General features: G+C 39.3%; 1 protein-coding gene across 6 annotated transcripts in view; it reads right to left on the bottom strand.

Annotated features, from left to right (window-relative positions):
• CPED1 (cadherin like and PC-esterase domain containing 1) overlaps positions 1 to 16,570 on the bottom strand; it is a 280,020-nt gene that overhangs the window by 21,524 nt on the left and 241,926 nt on the right. For 4 of the 6 annotated variants that reach the window (XM_063098718.1, XM_063098719.1, XM_063098717.1 and 1 more), the window contains one exon: positions 106 to 323. In XM_063098718.1, the coding sequence (XP_062954788.1) occupies positions 106 to 323 (218 nt within the window). Of the gene's footprint in view, positions 1 to 105; positions 324 to 16,570 lie in introns of those variants that run through there. The other 2 variants (XM_063098722.1, XR_010023815.1) reach the window with 2 other exon arrangements.

Genomic DNA, 16,570 nt, shown 5'->3' on the forward strand with positions numbered 1-16,570 from the left:
GGCATCTAAGCTTTTCAGCACGGTTGATATACAGGGAGCAATTATGACTGCCGGTAAAACACCGTATGTTGTGGCATTGTGCCATTTGTAATAGTTCCATTGTACCTTTGCAAGAGATGTTCAAGTGCTTTTTCAAATGTTGGTCTCAATGACGGGCTTATCCAGAACTGGGGATAGTAGGAATAACTGATCAAAGTCTTCCCACCATTGACGTGATAGAATTTAGTGCCATGCACCTTCTGCCATTCCTGCAACGTTTCATTCACTCTTTCAATCAGATAGTACATGATCCCTCTGTTGGTTGAATCTCCAATAAAAAGAATCTATAAATTAAAGAAAACATATTTGTTTCCATATCTGATATTTACATGGTACAGCAGATAGTCTCAAATAACTAAATAATTTTCTGAATACTCATAAAATTTTGTGTCCAATTGTTTGGAGGACAGCCCTTCAAACGGTTAGAAGTAACATTCATCATACTGTCCCCTAAACCTGTTCATTTTCTTTTCTTCCATATTCCCAGTAATGACATCATCTACCAATCCACTAACTCAGGTTTAAAGCTTTTTGCTACATGTTGTATTCAGTTTCTCTGTTTCCCTTATGCTCTTTGCTTTCTCATGAAATCAGCTTGACAAATCTATTGATTCAAATAGGCATGGAGTATTTTAGTGCTCTAGGAACACTTAGGGATTTTTCCAATCTCTTTATTTTATGTACTTGTAAAAACAGAATCCGCAGAGGTAGCTCAACAGAGGTCATATCACCACTTAAGAAAAGAGCCACAGGACTAGAATCTGATATTCTGAACAGCAATCCATGTCCCAGGTACATATCCCAGTGCCATTTGCTTTCCAGGGAAGTCTCTCACACGCATCACCTCCTTCCCATCCCAGCAGCACAGCCCTGCTTCAGCTTTCACCACCTCAAAGCCACACTGTAGGAACACTCTCCTCGTGGGTCTTCCTTTGTGCACAATGGCTGCCCTCAGTTCATTCTACATATGGTACTGCTAGGATACATTTCCAAATGTCTACTACCTATCATCTTATTTGCATGCTCAAAAACTTCATTGGGTCCCCGTTTCCTACAGAATCAAGTCTAAACTACTTAGGTTTAGCTAACATTTACTGCATTTTTATTTCATATCAGCCTCTGCTAGGGGGAGATTTCACACAACGTACTCACTTTTAATCTTCACAATTGTAGGGTTTGAATTATTATCTCCCTTTCACAGGTGAGGAATTTGAGGCTCAAGAAGATTGAGGTCATAAAACTAGTAAAGGTCAAACACAGGACTAAACCCAGGTCAAGTTCAGGGTCAATGGCCCCATCTTCTCAATACTTCCCTCATGTAAGCATGTCAGACTCCTACTTTTCCACTGACCATGGTTTGCACTCAACACCTGTTCTTCCTTGTGTCAATCTCTCTGTCTTGAAACCTCCTCTGCAACCCCACCTGTCATCCTCCAGACCCAACGCGAATGCTCTCCCAACAGGTTTCATCCAGAGCCCTGGCCAGATGTGATTACCCTCTCTGTCCTCTATGATTTCATTACATTTTTATTTTCATTACAGATATTTACCAAAATCTACATAAAAATATGGCTATTTGTGTGTGTCTTTTTTCCATATTCTAAGAAGTATTTGAGGTCAAGGCTAACTTCGAATTTTCATTTTCTCTGTAGAGTACCATGTATTCACTTTAAAAATAGTGAATTGAAAGTCAAAGGGACTTTTGTTATCAACAATCACTTTTAATATCTTTGGATAAGATTTAAATCATTCTTCAGCTTTTTCTCTTTCTTTTGAGATGTTTCTTCCATTAGTCATGCATGTATTTTCTTCTGATTTTAACAGCAGGCATCGCCAGCATTTCTCAGGCACTTCAGTTTCTGCCCATCCACAGCAAAATTAAAGAGAATCTGCAAAAGTTTATTCTTTCCACAGTAAGTGTATCCACGTAGCTGTGGGAAGAAATTCAGAAAGCTTCTCCAATTTGCCTTCAGGTCAAACACTGTTACCATAAGCATCATCAAGCTAAACCAAATAACAACGTGGCAAGGCCCCAGTCACTGTTCCTCTAAGTCAAGTTCCATTGGAAGCAATAAAATTCCAGTATGATAAAATAATTTGTAAAATAACTTGAATTTCTTTTTTTTTTTTTAATTTTTATTTTATCGATATACATTGTGGCTGATTATTGCTCCCCATCACCAAAACCTCCCTCCCTCCTCCCTACCCCCTTCCCCCCAATAATGTCCTTTCTGTTTGCTTGTCGTATCAACTTCAAGTAGTTGTGGTTGTTATATCTTCTCCCCCCCCCCCGGTTTGTGTGTGTGTGAATTTATATATTAATTTTTAGCTCCCTCCAATAAGTGAGAACATGTGGTATTTCTCTTTCTGTGCCTGACTTGTTTCACTTAATATAATTCTCTCAAGGTCCATCCATGTTGTTGCAAATGGCAGTATTTCATTCATTTTTATAGCTGAGTAGTATTCCATTGTGTAGATGTACCACATTTTCCGTATCCACTCATCTGATGATGGACATTTGGGCTGGTTCCAACTCTTGGCTATTGTAAAGAGTGCTGCAATGAATATTGGGGAACAGGTATGTATATTCCCAACAGTGGGATAGCTGGGTCGTATGGTAGATCTATCTGCAATTGTTTGAGGAACCTCCATACCATTTTCCATAGAGGCTGCACCATTTTGCAGTCCCACCTACAATGTATGAGAGTTCCTTTTTCTCCACAACCTTGCCAGCATTTATCGTTCAGAGTCTTTTGGATTTTAGCCATCCTAACTGGGGTTAGTTGGTATCTCAATGTGGTTTTGATTTGCATTTCCCGGATGCTGAGTGATGTTGAGTATTTTTTCATATGTCTGTTGGCCATTTGTATATCTTCCTTAGAGAAATGCCTGCTTAGCTCTTTTGCCCATTTTTTAATTGGGTTGCTTGTTTTCTTCTTGTAAAGTTGTTTGAGTTCCTTATATATTCTGGATATTAATCCTTTGTCAGATGTATATTTTGCAAATATTTTCTCCCACTCTGTTGGTTGTCTTTTAACTCTGTTAATTGTTTCTTTTGCTCTGCAGAAGCTTTTTAGTTTGATATAATCCCATTTGTTTATTTTTCCTTTGGTTGCCCGTGCTTTTGGGGTCGTATTCATGAAGTCTGTGCCCAGTCCTATTTCTTTGAATTTCTTTTTACTAGATTCACCCTGTAACAATTTCTTTTTGTTTTTCTGTCCTAGATTCCTGATTTTTAAAAAAGAACTTTGAATAATCAGGAAAGCTCTTAATTTCAGATATTAGCGATTGTTGAATTCCATCTGTATTAGTTTGCTAGGGCTCCCATAACAAAGCACCACCGCCTGGGTGGCTTCAACAACAGAAATTTATTCTCTCACATTTCTTGAGGCTAGAAGTTTAAGATCAAGGGGTCAGCAGAGTTGGTTTCTTCTGAGGGTCTCTCTGGAATGAAAGTGGCCTTCTCTGTCTCTTCATATGGTCTTCCCTCTGTGTGTGTGTGTGTGTCCTAATCTCTTTTTTAAAGACCGCAGTCATGTTGGATTAGGTAGCCCCCCCGTATGACCTCATTTTTACCTTCATCACCCCTTCAAAGGCCCTGTCTCTAAATAAAAGTACTTTCTAAGGTATGGGGATTAGAACTTCAACATATGAACTTGGCAGAGAAGATACAATTCAGTCCGTAATACTACTAATGGAACTTTGTGATCTAGCTTTTAAACTAGATTGCCATTATGGATTTCTCTTGTAGTTTCTTTTCATTTCAGTATCAAGGTGCTGTCCCTCCTAGGGTATCCCTAGACAGCCAGTCAGGTCACTAGATATCTGTATTGTGGGCTATAGATATCTGTATAACTGTAAGCTTTAGAAAAATCAAAGTTGTTGCATGTTGCTGAGAGAAACTAGATTTCCAGTTTCTTCTGTGCAGTTGTATATGAAAATGCAGTCCACCAAAGCATGTCAGAAGTAAAACAGCCCTGTTTCAGAATTCTTAGCTGCTGCTAATATTAACTAGATAACCTTAGACAAATTATGTGACCTCTCCAAGGGTTCGTTTCCTTACATGTAAAATGAAGAAAATAACAGCTCCACCTTAGAGGACTTAAATGAGATGCTAAATACTTAACTCACTCCTGGCACACAGGAAGCACATAGTGAATGTGAGCTGGTGTTCAAGCATAAGAAAGGCAAGTAGCGCTGTTGAGGGCTTCCAGTGTGCCTTGCCGTGTCTTGCTAAGCACTTTAAATTCATTAGCTTGGTTAGAGAAAATGTTGGAGAAGATGGGAAATGTCTAAGTCACAGCAGTCTCTTTCCTGCCCTACCAACCCTGCTACTGACCCCAGCAGGATTTGAAGGGTTGCTGGAGAAACTGAAGGTCTGGATGGAGGGCTGGAAGAGAGAGCTCCATCCTGAGCAAATACCACTCTCAGAACAGGTCCCTGGTGTCTCCACTGTGGATTAGTGACCAGCAAGAACTACATGAGTGTGAGAAGGAAGAGTCACTACCATCATTTGCAAAGCAAGTTCTTCTAAATTGCAGATATCTGGAGAGCATTCCTGAATCTAGTAAACACAGCTCTGGTAAGACTATTTTCTGGAGGATTATTTTATCCTATGGCCTCCGCATTCATGAAAGATGGAAATGATAAAATGAAAATGCAATTGTGATTTTAAGATTGATTATCCTGTAGGTGAAAAAGATTTTGTAAGAGATTAATTGGTATTCCTAACTAAAAGATTTCTAACTTCAAAATGTCAGCTCTTTTAATGCACCACCCATAATTAAAAAATAATATGAATTAAAGAGTGGTTTCTTTTATGCACATGATTCATATTCAATCTTTGTATTGTTTAGACCATTCAGATTTGGTGAAAAAGGGAATTTGTAGATTATTTGCTTTAAAGGACAACTTCTATTTTAAGAGGCCTAAATTATCATAACTGTTTTTAACTAGCCATATAATTTATGAATAACTTTTCTTCTTTCCATGAAAATTATTGCCTTATGCTAGCATGCACAGGTATTAGTTGGCATAAGCAAAGAGGAAAAAAAAATGTGATCTTTAAATACAAATAGCCAGTAAGCATTTATAAAAATAATTAACTTTAGTAATAAAACATCAGACTATGGTTACTAGAGATGGGAAAGAGGGAGGGAGGGGTGGCGTCAGGGAGGAATTGGGTAAGAGGCACGAAGAGTAAGTACGATTTGTAATAATGCACATGCTAATAAAAAAGAAATTTAAAAAATCAGAATAACTAGTTTTTTTCCTTTTAAAAGCCCGGTGATAGTATGAGTTCAGGGAAATGGACCCTCTCATACACTACTATGTGACACCACGAGGGTAGGGTTTTTGTTTTTTTTTTTAATTGTTGAATCTCTAGTGACTTGAATACTTTTGCCTGGTACAAAAAGTAGATTCTCATTTGTTAACTGTATGGATTGAAATTTTGCTGTTTTGTGTATAAACAGTGTTTTTAAGGAATTCTACCTCTAGGAAATATTTAAGGAGGTCTATCAAAATGCATTTTAAAAACAAAATAAATTAGAAGCAGCATAAATAATTAAAAACAAATGAATGATTGATTATATTGAGGTATAATCATACACTTGAATTCTCATCTTTTAATAGATATTATAATACAAATATATTGTAATGGGGAAGATTTCATGTTATCTTTCATGAAAAAGCTGATTACAATCAGAATGTAAATAATATTTGCATTTTTGTAGATGTAAAATATGTGGATGTGTAGAAAATATCCTGGAGATTTAACTGTGATTATTTTGAAGTGGTGATATCACGACTGTTTGTTCTTTTGGCTCATTTGTATTTTCTAAAACGAACACATATTGACTTTTTATGATAAGAGAAAAGAATTAAAAGCAGCAGCAGCAACATGTGCAACAACAATAAATCCATTCTGTTTAAAAACATGTTGAAGGGTTTTCAAGATGGCGGCAGCTGCGGCGGCTGGCGCGGAGTAGCTGAGGTGGAAAAGGTGGCCACTGGGCCTCAGGCAGCCGGGAAACTTGTGGACCTTCCTCTGGCCATCTCTTAAGGGAGGACTGCTGCTGCTGGCCGGTCGTGGGGGCTCAACGCCACTTTGCCCCCGGCAGGAGAGGCTGCCTCATTTACAGGCAACAGCTTTGAAGTGTGGAGCAGGAAAAGAACTGATTCTTAGCTGCAAAAGCGAGTCTTGAAACAGGGAACACGGCGCCAGGGCTGCTGTGGATGCAGCCAGGATCCCGGAGGCTGGGGCCGCACTGAAGGCGGCCAGCTGCCCTATTCAGGATTCGAGGTTTCAGGCCGGCATTAAAGAAGACTCCTGGGAGCGCCCGAGCGGCGCCGCGACTGAACAGCCCGAGGCGGCAGCGCCGAGAACACGGAAGGCAACAAACCAGAGACAGAGCGAGCGCCCGACCTGGCACAGCACTGTGAGTGATCCCTGGCATAGCTCTGTTCGGGGGGTGGATGCCCACGCGGCTCTCCGCCTGCACCACCAGGCCACTCACTGCCCCGGTGCTGCCTCCATTTTCCCAGGTGCGGGCAGCTCCGCCCTGCTCGGCCATCACTGAGCCCATTTGCTTGGCCTGGCGCGGGGCTTTCCGGACCCTGCGGGCCGACCTCCTCTCCCACTCCCTCCACGGTTCTCTGGCAGGGCTGGGGGTGTGGGGCATCCCGACCAGTTTTGGGAGGGCTAGGAAGTACGGGCGGGCCGACTGTCACTCCACCACACCCTGGACTCCGGCCCCGGTAAACTTCCTGTTACTGGGAGGCAGATACCATCTCTGCGACCACCAGTTTGGAAAAAAGCCTAACGAATTTCTGGTTGGGAATAGTGTGGTAGGAGAGTTCCCAGGTCTGCTTGAACCTGCCGGAGAGCAGGCTGCAGGCGGGCACTAGACTCGGTTTATACCGGGGGGATACAAAGGTGAACAAGACCCGAGAAAGATCTACACAGTGCTACAAAGGCACCCAGAGAGACCGGTCGTCTGTGCCTAGCAGAAACCTGGTAGACTTCCTGGGCGAGGCGGTGCTGAGCAGGGTCTTGAAGGCCCAGCTGATAGACGAGGGGTGCAGAAGACACGCCCCAACCCAGCACAGTGTGCACAGAGGGGGGACACGTGCGGCCAAGGAGGCGGAGACTCGACAGAAACCATACACCCGGTGGGGTCGACACTGCACGATCTAACAGCCTGGGCCAGAGCACACGGAACGGGGAGAAGTCCTGTACAGAAAGTGAAAGCTCAACAGAGATCACACACCCTGTGGTACGTGATCCACCAGCCCAGCAGAGTACAAGCTGACCAGAAAGGTGGATCCCCGGAGAAGCCCAAGACCCGAGGCAACCACACACACAAGACACTAGAGGCCAACTGAGCAATCACGGCGGGAGCCATACCAAATTGGCAACCACAGCAACATCCTAGTTAGTCATTAGTCTTAAACCGGTGGACTGTGAAACCCCCTGCCACAATGAATAAACACCAAAAAAAAGACACCAGAAATACAAAAAATCAAGAAAGTACACCACCAAAAGTTAATAAATCTCATACTCTAGATCCTATAGAACAAGAAGCCCTTGAAATAACTGACAAGGAATTTCGAGTGATAATTCTAAGGAAACTGAATGAGATACAAGAAAACTCAGCTAGACAGCATGATGAAATGAGGAAAAGTATACAGGATCTGAAAGAGGAAATATACAAGGAAATCAATGTCCTGAAAAAAAATGTAGCAGAACTTGCTGAACTGAAGAAGTTATTCAGCGAAATAAAAAACACAACGGAGAGTTTAACCAGCAGGCTTGTCGAAGTTGAAGAGAGAACCTCTGAACTTGAAGATGGGCTGTTTGAAATAACACAAGCAGACAAAAAGAAAGAAAAAAGAATCAAGGACATGGAAGAAAATCTGAGAGAGATATCAGACAACCTCAAACGCTCAAATATCCGAGTCATGGGTATTCCAGAAGGGGAGGAAAATGGAGATTCCATTGAAAACATATTCAACAAAATAGTGGCAGAAAACTTCCCAGGTATAGGAAAAATCACAGATCTTCAGATCCAGGAAGCTCAACGATCTCCAAATGTATTCAACCCAAAAAGGCCTTCTCCAAGACATGTCATAGTCAAATTGGCAAAACTCAGAGACAAAGAGAGAATCTTAAAAGCTGCAAGAGAGAAGCGTCAAATCACCTATAAGGGAGCCCCAATCAGGTTAACATCAGACTTTTCATCACAAACCCTAAAAGCTAGAAAGGAATGGGATGATATTTTCAAAATACTAAAAGACAAAGATTGCCAGCCAAGAATACTCTACCCTGCAAGGCTATCCTTCCGAAATGAGGGGCAAATAGTATATTTCTCAGACAAACAAAAACTGCGGGAGTTCACTACCACAAGACCACCCTTACAAGAAATCCTCAAGGGAGTACTGGGTTTGGTTCCTGAAAAATAACTACCACTGCCATAAAAACCTAAGAAAAATCTAAACCCGCTAGTACAATAAAAATGGCATTCATGAAGAGAAAACAAGCTAACAAAAACACTATCTACAACCTAAGGAACCAACAAACAAAGAAACCAAACAGCAAATCAGAAAGCAAGGAACAAAAGACACCTAAGACAACCAAACAACCAATAAAATGCTAAGAATAAATCAACACCTTTCAATAACAACTCTTAATGTTAAAGGCTTAAATTCCCCAATTAAAAGACACAGACTGGCTGACTGGATCAAAAAGCAGGACCCAACTATATGCTGCCTACAAGAGACCCACCTCACCCATAAAGATTCACACAGACTAAGAGTGAAAGGATGGAAAAAGATTTACCATGCAAACAGAAAAGAAAAACGAGCTGGAGTGGCTATTCTTATATCTGACAAAATAGACTTTAAACTAAAAACCATAAAAAGAGACAATGAGGGACACTACTTAATGATAAAAGGACTGATCCATCAAGAAGACATAACAATCATAAATATGTACGCACCCAATGTTGGAGCAGCCAGATTTATAAAACAAACTCTATTAGACCTAAAGAAGGAAATAGACACTAATACCATAATAGCAGGGGACCTGAACACTCCACTGTCAATATTAGACAGATCATCTAGGCAAAGAATCAGTAGAGAAACACAAGATCTAAACAAGACTCTAGACCAATTGGAATTGGCAGATATCTACAGAACATTCCACCCAACAACCTCAGAATATTCATTCTTCTCATCAGCACATGGATCATTCTCCAAGATAGATCACATATTAGGTCACAAATCAAGTCTCAATAAATTCAAAAAAATTGGAATTATCCCATGTATCTTCTCAGACCACAATGGATTAAAACTAGAAATTAATAACAAACAAAACTCTGGAAACTATACAAACACATGGAAATTAAACAGCATTCTACTTAATGACATATGGGTCCAAGAAGAAATCAAGCAGGAAATCAAAAAGTTTATTGAAACTAATGAAAACAATGATACATCATACCAAAACCTGTGGGATACTGCAAAAGCAGTATTGAGGGGAAAATTTATTGCATTAAATGCTCACTTCAGAAGAATGGAAAGATGGCAAGTGAACAACCTAACACTTCACCTTAAAGAACTAGAAAAACAAGAACAATCCAATCCTAAAGTTAGCAGACGGAAAGAAATCATTAAGATCAGAGCAGAACTGAATGAAATTGAAAACCAAAAAACAATTCAAAAGATCAACGAATCAAAAAGTTGGTTTTTTGAAAAGATAAATAAAATTGACAAACCATTAGCATGGCTAACAAAAAAAAGAAGAGAGAAGACTCAAATAACAAAAATTAGAAATGAAAAAGGCGATATTACAACTGATTCATCTGAAATACAAGGAATCATTCGAGACTACTATAAACAACTATACGCCAACAAATTTGAAAATCTGGAGGAAATGGATAAATTTCTGGACACACACAAGCTCCCAAAACTGAACCGTGAAGACGTAGAAAATTTGAACAGACCAATAACAATAAAGGAGATTGAAGCTGTTATCAGAAGGCTCCCAACAAAGAAAAGCCCAGGACCAGATGGATTCACAGCAGAATTTTACCAAACATTCAAAGAGGAATTGACACCGATTCTTTACAAACTATTCCAAAAGATTGAAACGGATGCAAATCTCCCAAACTCATTCTATGAAGCAAACATCATCCTGATACCAAAACCAGGTAAAGATATAACCAAAAAAGAAAACTACAGGCCGATATCCTTGATGAATATAGATGCAAAAATCCTCACTAAAATACTAGCAAACAGAATACAGCAACACATACGAAAAATTATTCATCACGATCAAGTGGGATTCATCCCAGGGATGCAAGGTTGGTTCAACATACGCAAATCAATAAATGTGATACACCATATTAATAAACTCAAACACAAGGACCATATGATCATCTCTATAGATGCTGAAAAAGCATTTGATAAAGTTCAGCACTCATTCATGACAAAGACCCTCTATAAGTTAGGTATAGAGGGAAAGTATCTCAACATAATTAAAGCCATATATGCCAAACCCACTGCCAATATCATCCTGAATGGGGAAAAGCTGAAAGCTTTTCCTTTAAGAACAGGCACTAGACAAGGATGCCCACTCTCACCACTCCTATTCAACATAGTGTTGGAAGTACTAGCCAGAGCAATCAGAGAAGAGAAGGAAATAAAGGGCATCCAGATTGGAAAAGATGAAGTCAAACTGTCCCTGTTTGCAGATGACATGATCCTATATATCGAACAGCCTAAAACCTCTACAAAAAAACTGTTGGAATTGATAAATGATTTCAGCACAGTAGCAGGATACAAAATCAACACACAAAAATCAGTAGCATTTCTTTTCTCCAATAGTGAACATGCAGAAGGAGAAATCAAGAAAGCCTGCCCATTTACAATAGCCACCAAAAAAATAAAATACTTAGGAATTGAGTTAACCAAGGAGGTGAAAAATCTCTATAATGAGAACTACAAACCACTGCTGAGAGAAATTAGAGAGGATACAAGAAGATGGAAAGATATTCCATGCTCTTGGATTGGAAGAATCAACATAGTGAAAATGTCCATACTACCCAAAGTGATATACAAATTCAATGCAATCCCCATCAAAATTCCAAAGACATTTTTCTCAGAAATGGAAAAAACTATTCAGACATTTATATGGAACAATAAAAGACCACGCATAGCCAAAGCAATGCTGAGCAAAAAAAATAAAGCTGGAGGCATAACACTACCTGACTTTAAGCTATACTACAAAGCTATAATAACCAAAACAGTATGGTACTGGCATAAAAACAGACACACTGACCAATGGAATAGAATAGAGAATCCAGAAATCAACCCTCACACTTACTGCCATCTGATCTTTGACAAAGGCACCAAGCGTATTCACTGGGGAAGGGACTGCCTCTTCAGCAAGTGGTGCTGGGATAACTGGATATCGATATGCAGGAGAATGAAACTAGATCCATACCTCTCACCGTATACTAAAATCAACTCAAAATGGATTAAGGATTTAAATATACACCCTGAAACAATAAAACTTCTTAAAGAAAACATAGGGGAAACACTTCAGGAAATAGGACTGGGCACAGACTTCATGAATACGACCCCAAAAGCACGGGCAACCAAAGGAAAAATAAACAAATGGGATTATATCAAACTAAAAAGCTTCTGCACAGCAAAAGAAACAATTAAAAGAGTTAAAAGACAACCAACAGAGTGGGAGAAAATATTTGCAAAATATACATCTGACAAAGGATTAATATCCAGAATATATAAGGAACTCAAACAACTTTACAAGAAGAAAACAAGCAACCCAATTAAAAAATGGGCAAAAGAGCTAAGTAGGCATTTCTCTAAGGAAGATATCCAAATGGCCAACAGACATATGAAAAAATGCTCAACATCTCTCAGCATCCGGGAAATGCAAATCAAAACCACATTGAGATACCATCTAACCCCAGTTAGGATGGCTAAAATCCAAAAGACTATGAACGATAAATGCTGGCGAGGCTGCGGAGAAAAAGGAACTCTCATACATTGTTGGTGGGACTGCAAAATGGTGCAGCCTCTATGGAAAATGGTATGGAGGTTCCTTAAACAATTGCAAATAGATCTACCATACGACCCAGCCATCCCACTGTTGGGAATATACCCAGAGGAATGGAAATCATCAAGTCGAAGGTATACCTGTTTCCCAATGTTCATCGCAGCACTCTTTACAATAGCCAAGAGTTGGAACCAGCCCAAATGCCCATCATCAGATGAGTGGATACGGAAAATGTGGTACATCTACACAATGGAATACTACTCAGCTATAAAAACGAATGAAATACTGCCATTTGCAACAACATGGATGGACCTCGAGAGAATTATATTAAGTGAAACAAGTCAGGCACAGAAAGAGAAATACCACATGTTCTCACTTATTGGTGGGAGCTAAAAATTAATATATAAATTCACACACACACATACACACATACACACACAAACCGGGGGGGGGGGGAGAAGATATAACAACCACAATTATTTGAAGTTGATACAACAAGCAAACAGAAAGGACATTGTTGGGGGGGAGGGGGGGAGGGAGAAGGGAGGGAGGTTTTTGTGATGGGGAGCATTAATCAGCTACAATGTATATCGACAAAATAAAATTAAAAAAAAAAATAAAATAAAAAATAAAAATAAAAACATGTTGAAAATGTATGTAAAATGTCATACTAATTGGCTTAAACAAGCTTGATTTCTATTTATGGAAAACAGTGCTTTAAGAGAGTCAGGATTAAGAATTGGTTCAATCAACCCATTGCAAGAATAATGCTAATCATATTTTGGATTCCTATTGCAACTTTTATTTCAAAGATTGAATCTCATTTCTCTAGGCAGTATCTCCTTTCTGGTCCTGTAATGCAGTGAGGTAAGCCTGCACCCATCAAAGTACTCTCTGGAGAGGACCAGAAACATCTATGCTCTGGATGTGTAATGACAGGCTGGATCTCACCTCATCAGCTGGAGGCAGATATATGTTTAGAAGAGTTTTGCATCTGTTCTCTTCTCAAGCCTCTACATGCAGTGTGAGCCACTGCAAAGTATATAGGGTTTGGTATTTTTCCCATTCTTTTTCACTATACCATGCACCATAGGACTGAAAAGCTCATAATGTTTCTAGGCTCTACTAAAGCTTGAAGCTTATTAAAATAAGCTTATTAAAAATAATAAAATGGTTTAATTACCTATATTTTCATTTCCAATTTCTTAACATCATAGATCCTGTATTAAGTGGGATAGTGCTATAACAAATAGAGCCCAAAATGTATAATGGCTCAAACACAATTAAAGTTTATTTCTATCTCAGGAAAATAGTCCAGGTAGTTCCAGGCAGGTGTATATGCAGGGGTGGAGGTAGGGAGGTCATCCAGGAGCCAGGATAATTGGACTGTGCCTTCTTCATTTACAGCTTTCAAGAACTTTCTGGATGTTAATATGAAGCTGAAGGAAGGAGGAGAGAGCCACCAGGTTTTCCATGAGCCAGCCCTGGAAGCTGGTCACATTACTGCTGATCTCATTCCATTGGTTAGAATTCAGTCACATGGAACACACTCTAATTTCAAGGGGGGACTGAGAAATATAGTCAACCTGTGTGCCAGGAAGGGAAGAAACTGAATTTGATGAACACTTTGCTAGTCTCTGCCACATCCTCCTACATGCTAAGTCTTCCTGGGGAAAAACTAAAGGCTAAATTCAGATTTTTCCATCTGTGAATTAATATAAGTGGGAACTACATGAAAGGCTAAGTTTATAATCTGCATAATGCATAAAAGGATTTCTATCCTTAGAGATGTTGGTTCCCTGAGACAAATAATAGCAAGAAATGTCATCTTTTGGTGAAAACACAACCAAGACTTTTGGAACTTTTGAATTAAATGTACAATGGAATGGTTTTCATTCCATTTTATCTCATCATGAATGAAGGAAACTAACAATGATGCCACTTAGACATGTAAATATTTTAATCAGTCACCTCCTTTCTCCAGAGTCACCAAAAGTAACAAAGATATAGTTAGCAAATCAAGTTATAAAGAAATGAAAAGAGAAGGCTTAGTGGTTATCTGGGTTGAAGTCAATACAAGGGTAGTAAGCTGACTGGGGCTTGTTTGCTTCTTAGATTCCTCTGATCTGTTGGGGCAGGGAAAGAACTGGGTATGTGTATTATCAATAGACAAGACAAGAAATCCTTAAAAAAAAATTTCCCACTTTCTTCTCTTTCCTTCTGCATAGGTTCTGTCTTCAATATTTCTAGAAGAAGGAGCATGTCTTTGGGTCCAGTAAAGTGCATGTAGATGCCAACACAGGACTCAGCCCAGCTAATAGGAACTCACTGGAACCTTCTAAGAAGGAAAGTTATATAGAAGTGCAGTAGGAACTAATTGAACATTAATCTAGGTAATGCCTGCTTACTGGAGACCTCTCACATTGGTATAAAAAAGGGAAATGAAAGTGAGGTCAGGAGGAGTCTTATTCATTAGGTCTAGTCCAGGGCCAATCACAGCCCATATGTTTAGAAAGCTCCACAGTGGTTCTTTTATTTTTTATTTTTAAAATTTTGTCAGTATACAATGTGGTTGATATTTGTGGCCAATTACCGAAACCTCCCTCCCTCCTCCAGTCCCCCCTCCCTCCCAACAACCTTATATCTGTTCACTTGTCCTATCAACTTCAAGAAATTGTGATTGTTCTGTCTTCTTCCCTCCCCCCTCCGTTTTTTTGTGTATTTATTCATTTATTTATTTTTAGCTCTCACAAATAAGTGAGAACGTGTGATATTTCTCTCTCTGTGCCTGACTCGTTTCACTTAATATAATTCTCTCTAGGTCCATCCATGTCGTTGCAAATGGCAGTATTTCATTCTTTTTTATAGCCGAGTAGTATTCCATTGTGTAGATATATCACAGTTTCCGTATCCACTCATCTGATGATGGACATTTGAGCTGGTTCCAACTCTTAGCTACTGTAAAGAGTGCTGCGATGAATATTGGGAAACAGGTATACCTTCGACTTGATGATTTCCATTCCTCTGGGTATATTCCCAGCAGTGGGATAGCTGGGTCATATGGTAGATCTATCTGCAATTGTTTGAGCAACCTCTATTTATGTGTCTAAATATTGACAGAAAAAAAAATTTTCCAATTACCCTAAAATAATAGAATTCATGATTTGTAAAGATACCCAAAACATCCTTGCCAGTATTTTCTCTCTTTCTCCTCCTCTCTTTTCCTACCCCCCAACCCTCCCCTCTGTCTCTCTTGGTCCCCATATTGCTTCCCCTCACTGTTGATGCTAACAACCTGAGTTCTATTAACCCAGTGAATAAAGAGTGCTGCAATGAACATTGGGTAACAAGTATACATTTGACTTGATGATTTCTATTCCTCTGGGTATATTCCCAGCAGTGGGATTGCTGGGTCATATGGTAGACCTATCTGCAATTGTTTGAGGAATCTCCATACCATTTTCCATAGAGACTGTACCATTTTGCAGTCCCACCAACAATGTATGAGAGTTCCTTTTTTTCTGCAACCTCGCCAGCATTTATCACTCACAGTCTTTTGGATATTAGCCATCCTAACTGGGGTGAGATGGTATCTCAGTATGGTTTTGATTTGCATTTCCCAAATGCTGAGTGATGTTGAGCATTTTTTCATATGCCTGTTGGCCATTCATATATCTTCCTTTGAAAAATGCCTATTTAACTTTTTTGCCCATTTTTTAATTGGGTTGCTTGTTTTTTTCTTGTAAAGTTGTTTCAGTTCCTTGTATATTCTGGATATTAATCCTTTGTCAGATGTATATTTTGCAAATATTTTCTCCCACTCTGTTGGTTGTCTTTTAACTCTGCTAATTGTCTCTTGTGCTGTGCAGAAGCTTTTTAGTTTGATAAAAATTTGTTTATTTTTCCTTTGGTTGCCCATGCTTTTGGCATCATATTCATGAAGTCCGTGTCCAGTCCTACTTCCAGAAGTGTTTCTCCTATGTTTTCTTGCAGATGACATGATCCTATATATCAAAGAGCCTAAAGCCTCTACAAAAAACTCTTGGTGTTGATAAATGATTTGAGCAAAGTAGCAGGACACAAAATCAACACACAAAAATCAGTAGCATTTCTATTCTCCATTAGTGAACATGCAGAAAGAGAAATCAAGAAAGCTTGCCCATTTACAATAGCCACCAAAAAAATAAAATACTTAGGATTTGAATTAACCAAGATTGTGAAAAATCTCTATAATGAGAACTACAAACCACTGCTGAGAGAAATTAGAGAGGATACAAGAAGATGGAAAGATATCCCATGCTCTTGGATGGGAAGAATCAACATTGTGAAAATGTCCATACTACCCAAGGTGATATACAAATTCAGTGCAATCCCTATCAAAATTCCAATGACATTTTTCTAAGAAATGGTAAAAACTATCCAGACATTTATATGGAATAACAAAAG

Source organism: Cynocephalus volans, chromosome 6 (genome assembly GCF_027409185.1).
Source record: "Cynocephalus volans isolate mCynVol1 chromosome 6, mCynVol1.pri, whole genome shotgun sequence".
Classification (NCBI taxonomy): Eukaryota; Metazoa; Chordata; class Mammalia; order Dermoptera; family Cynocephalidae; genus Cynocephalus; species Cynocephalus volans.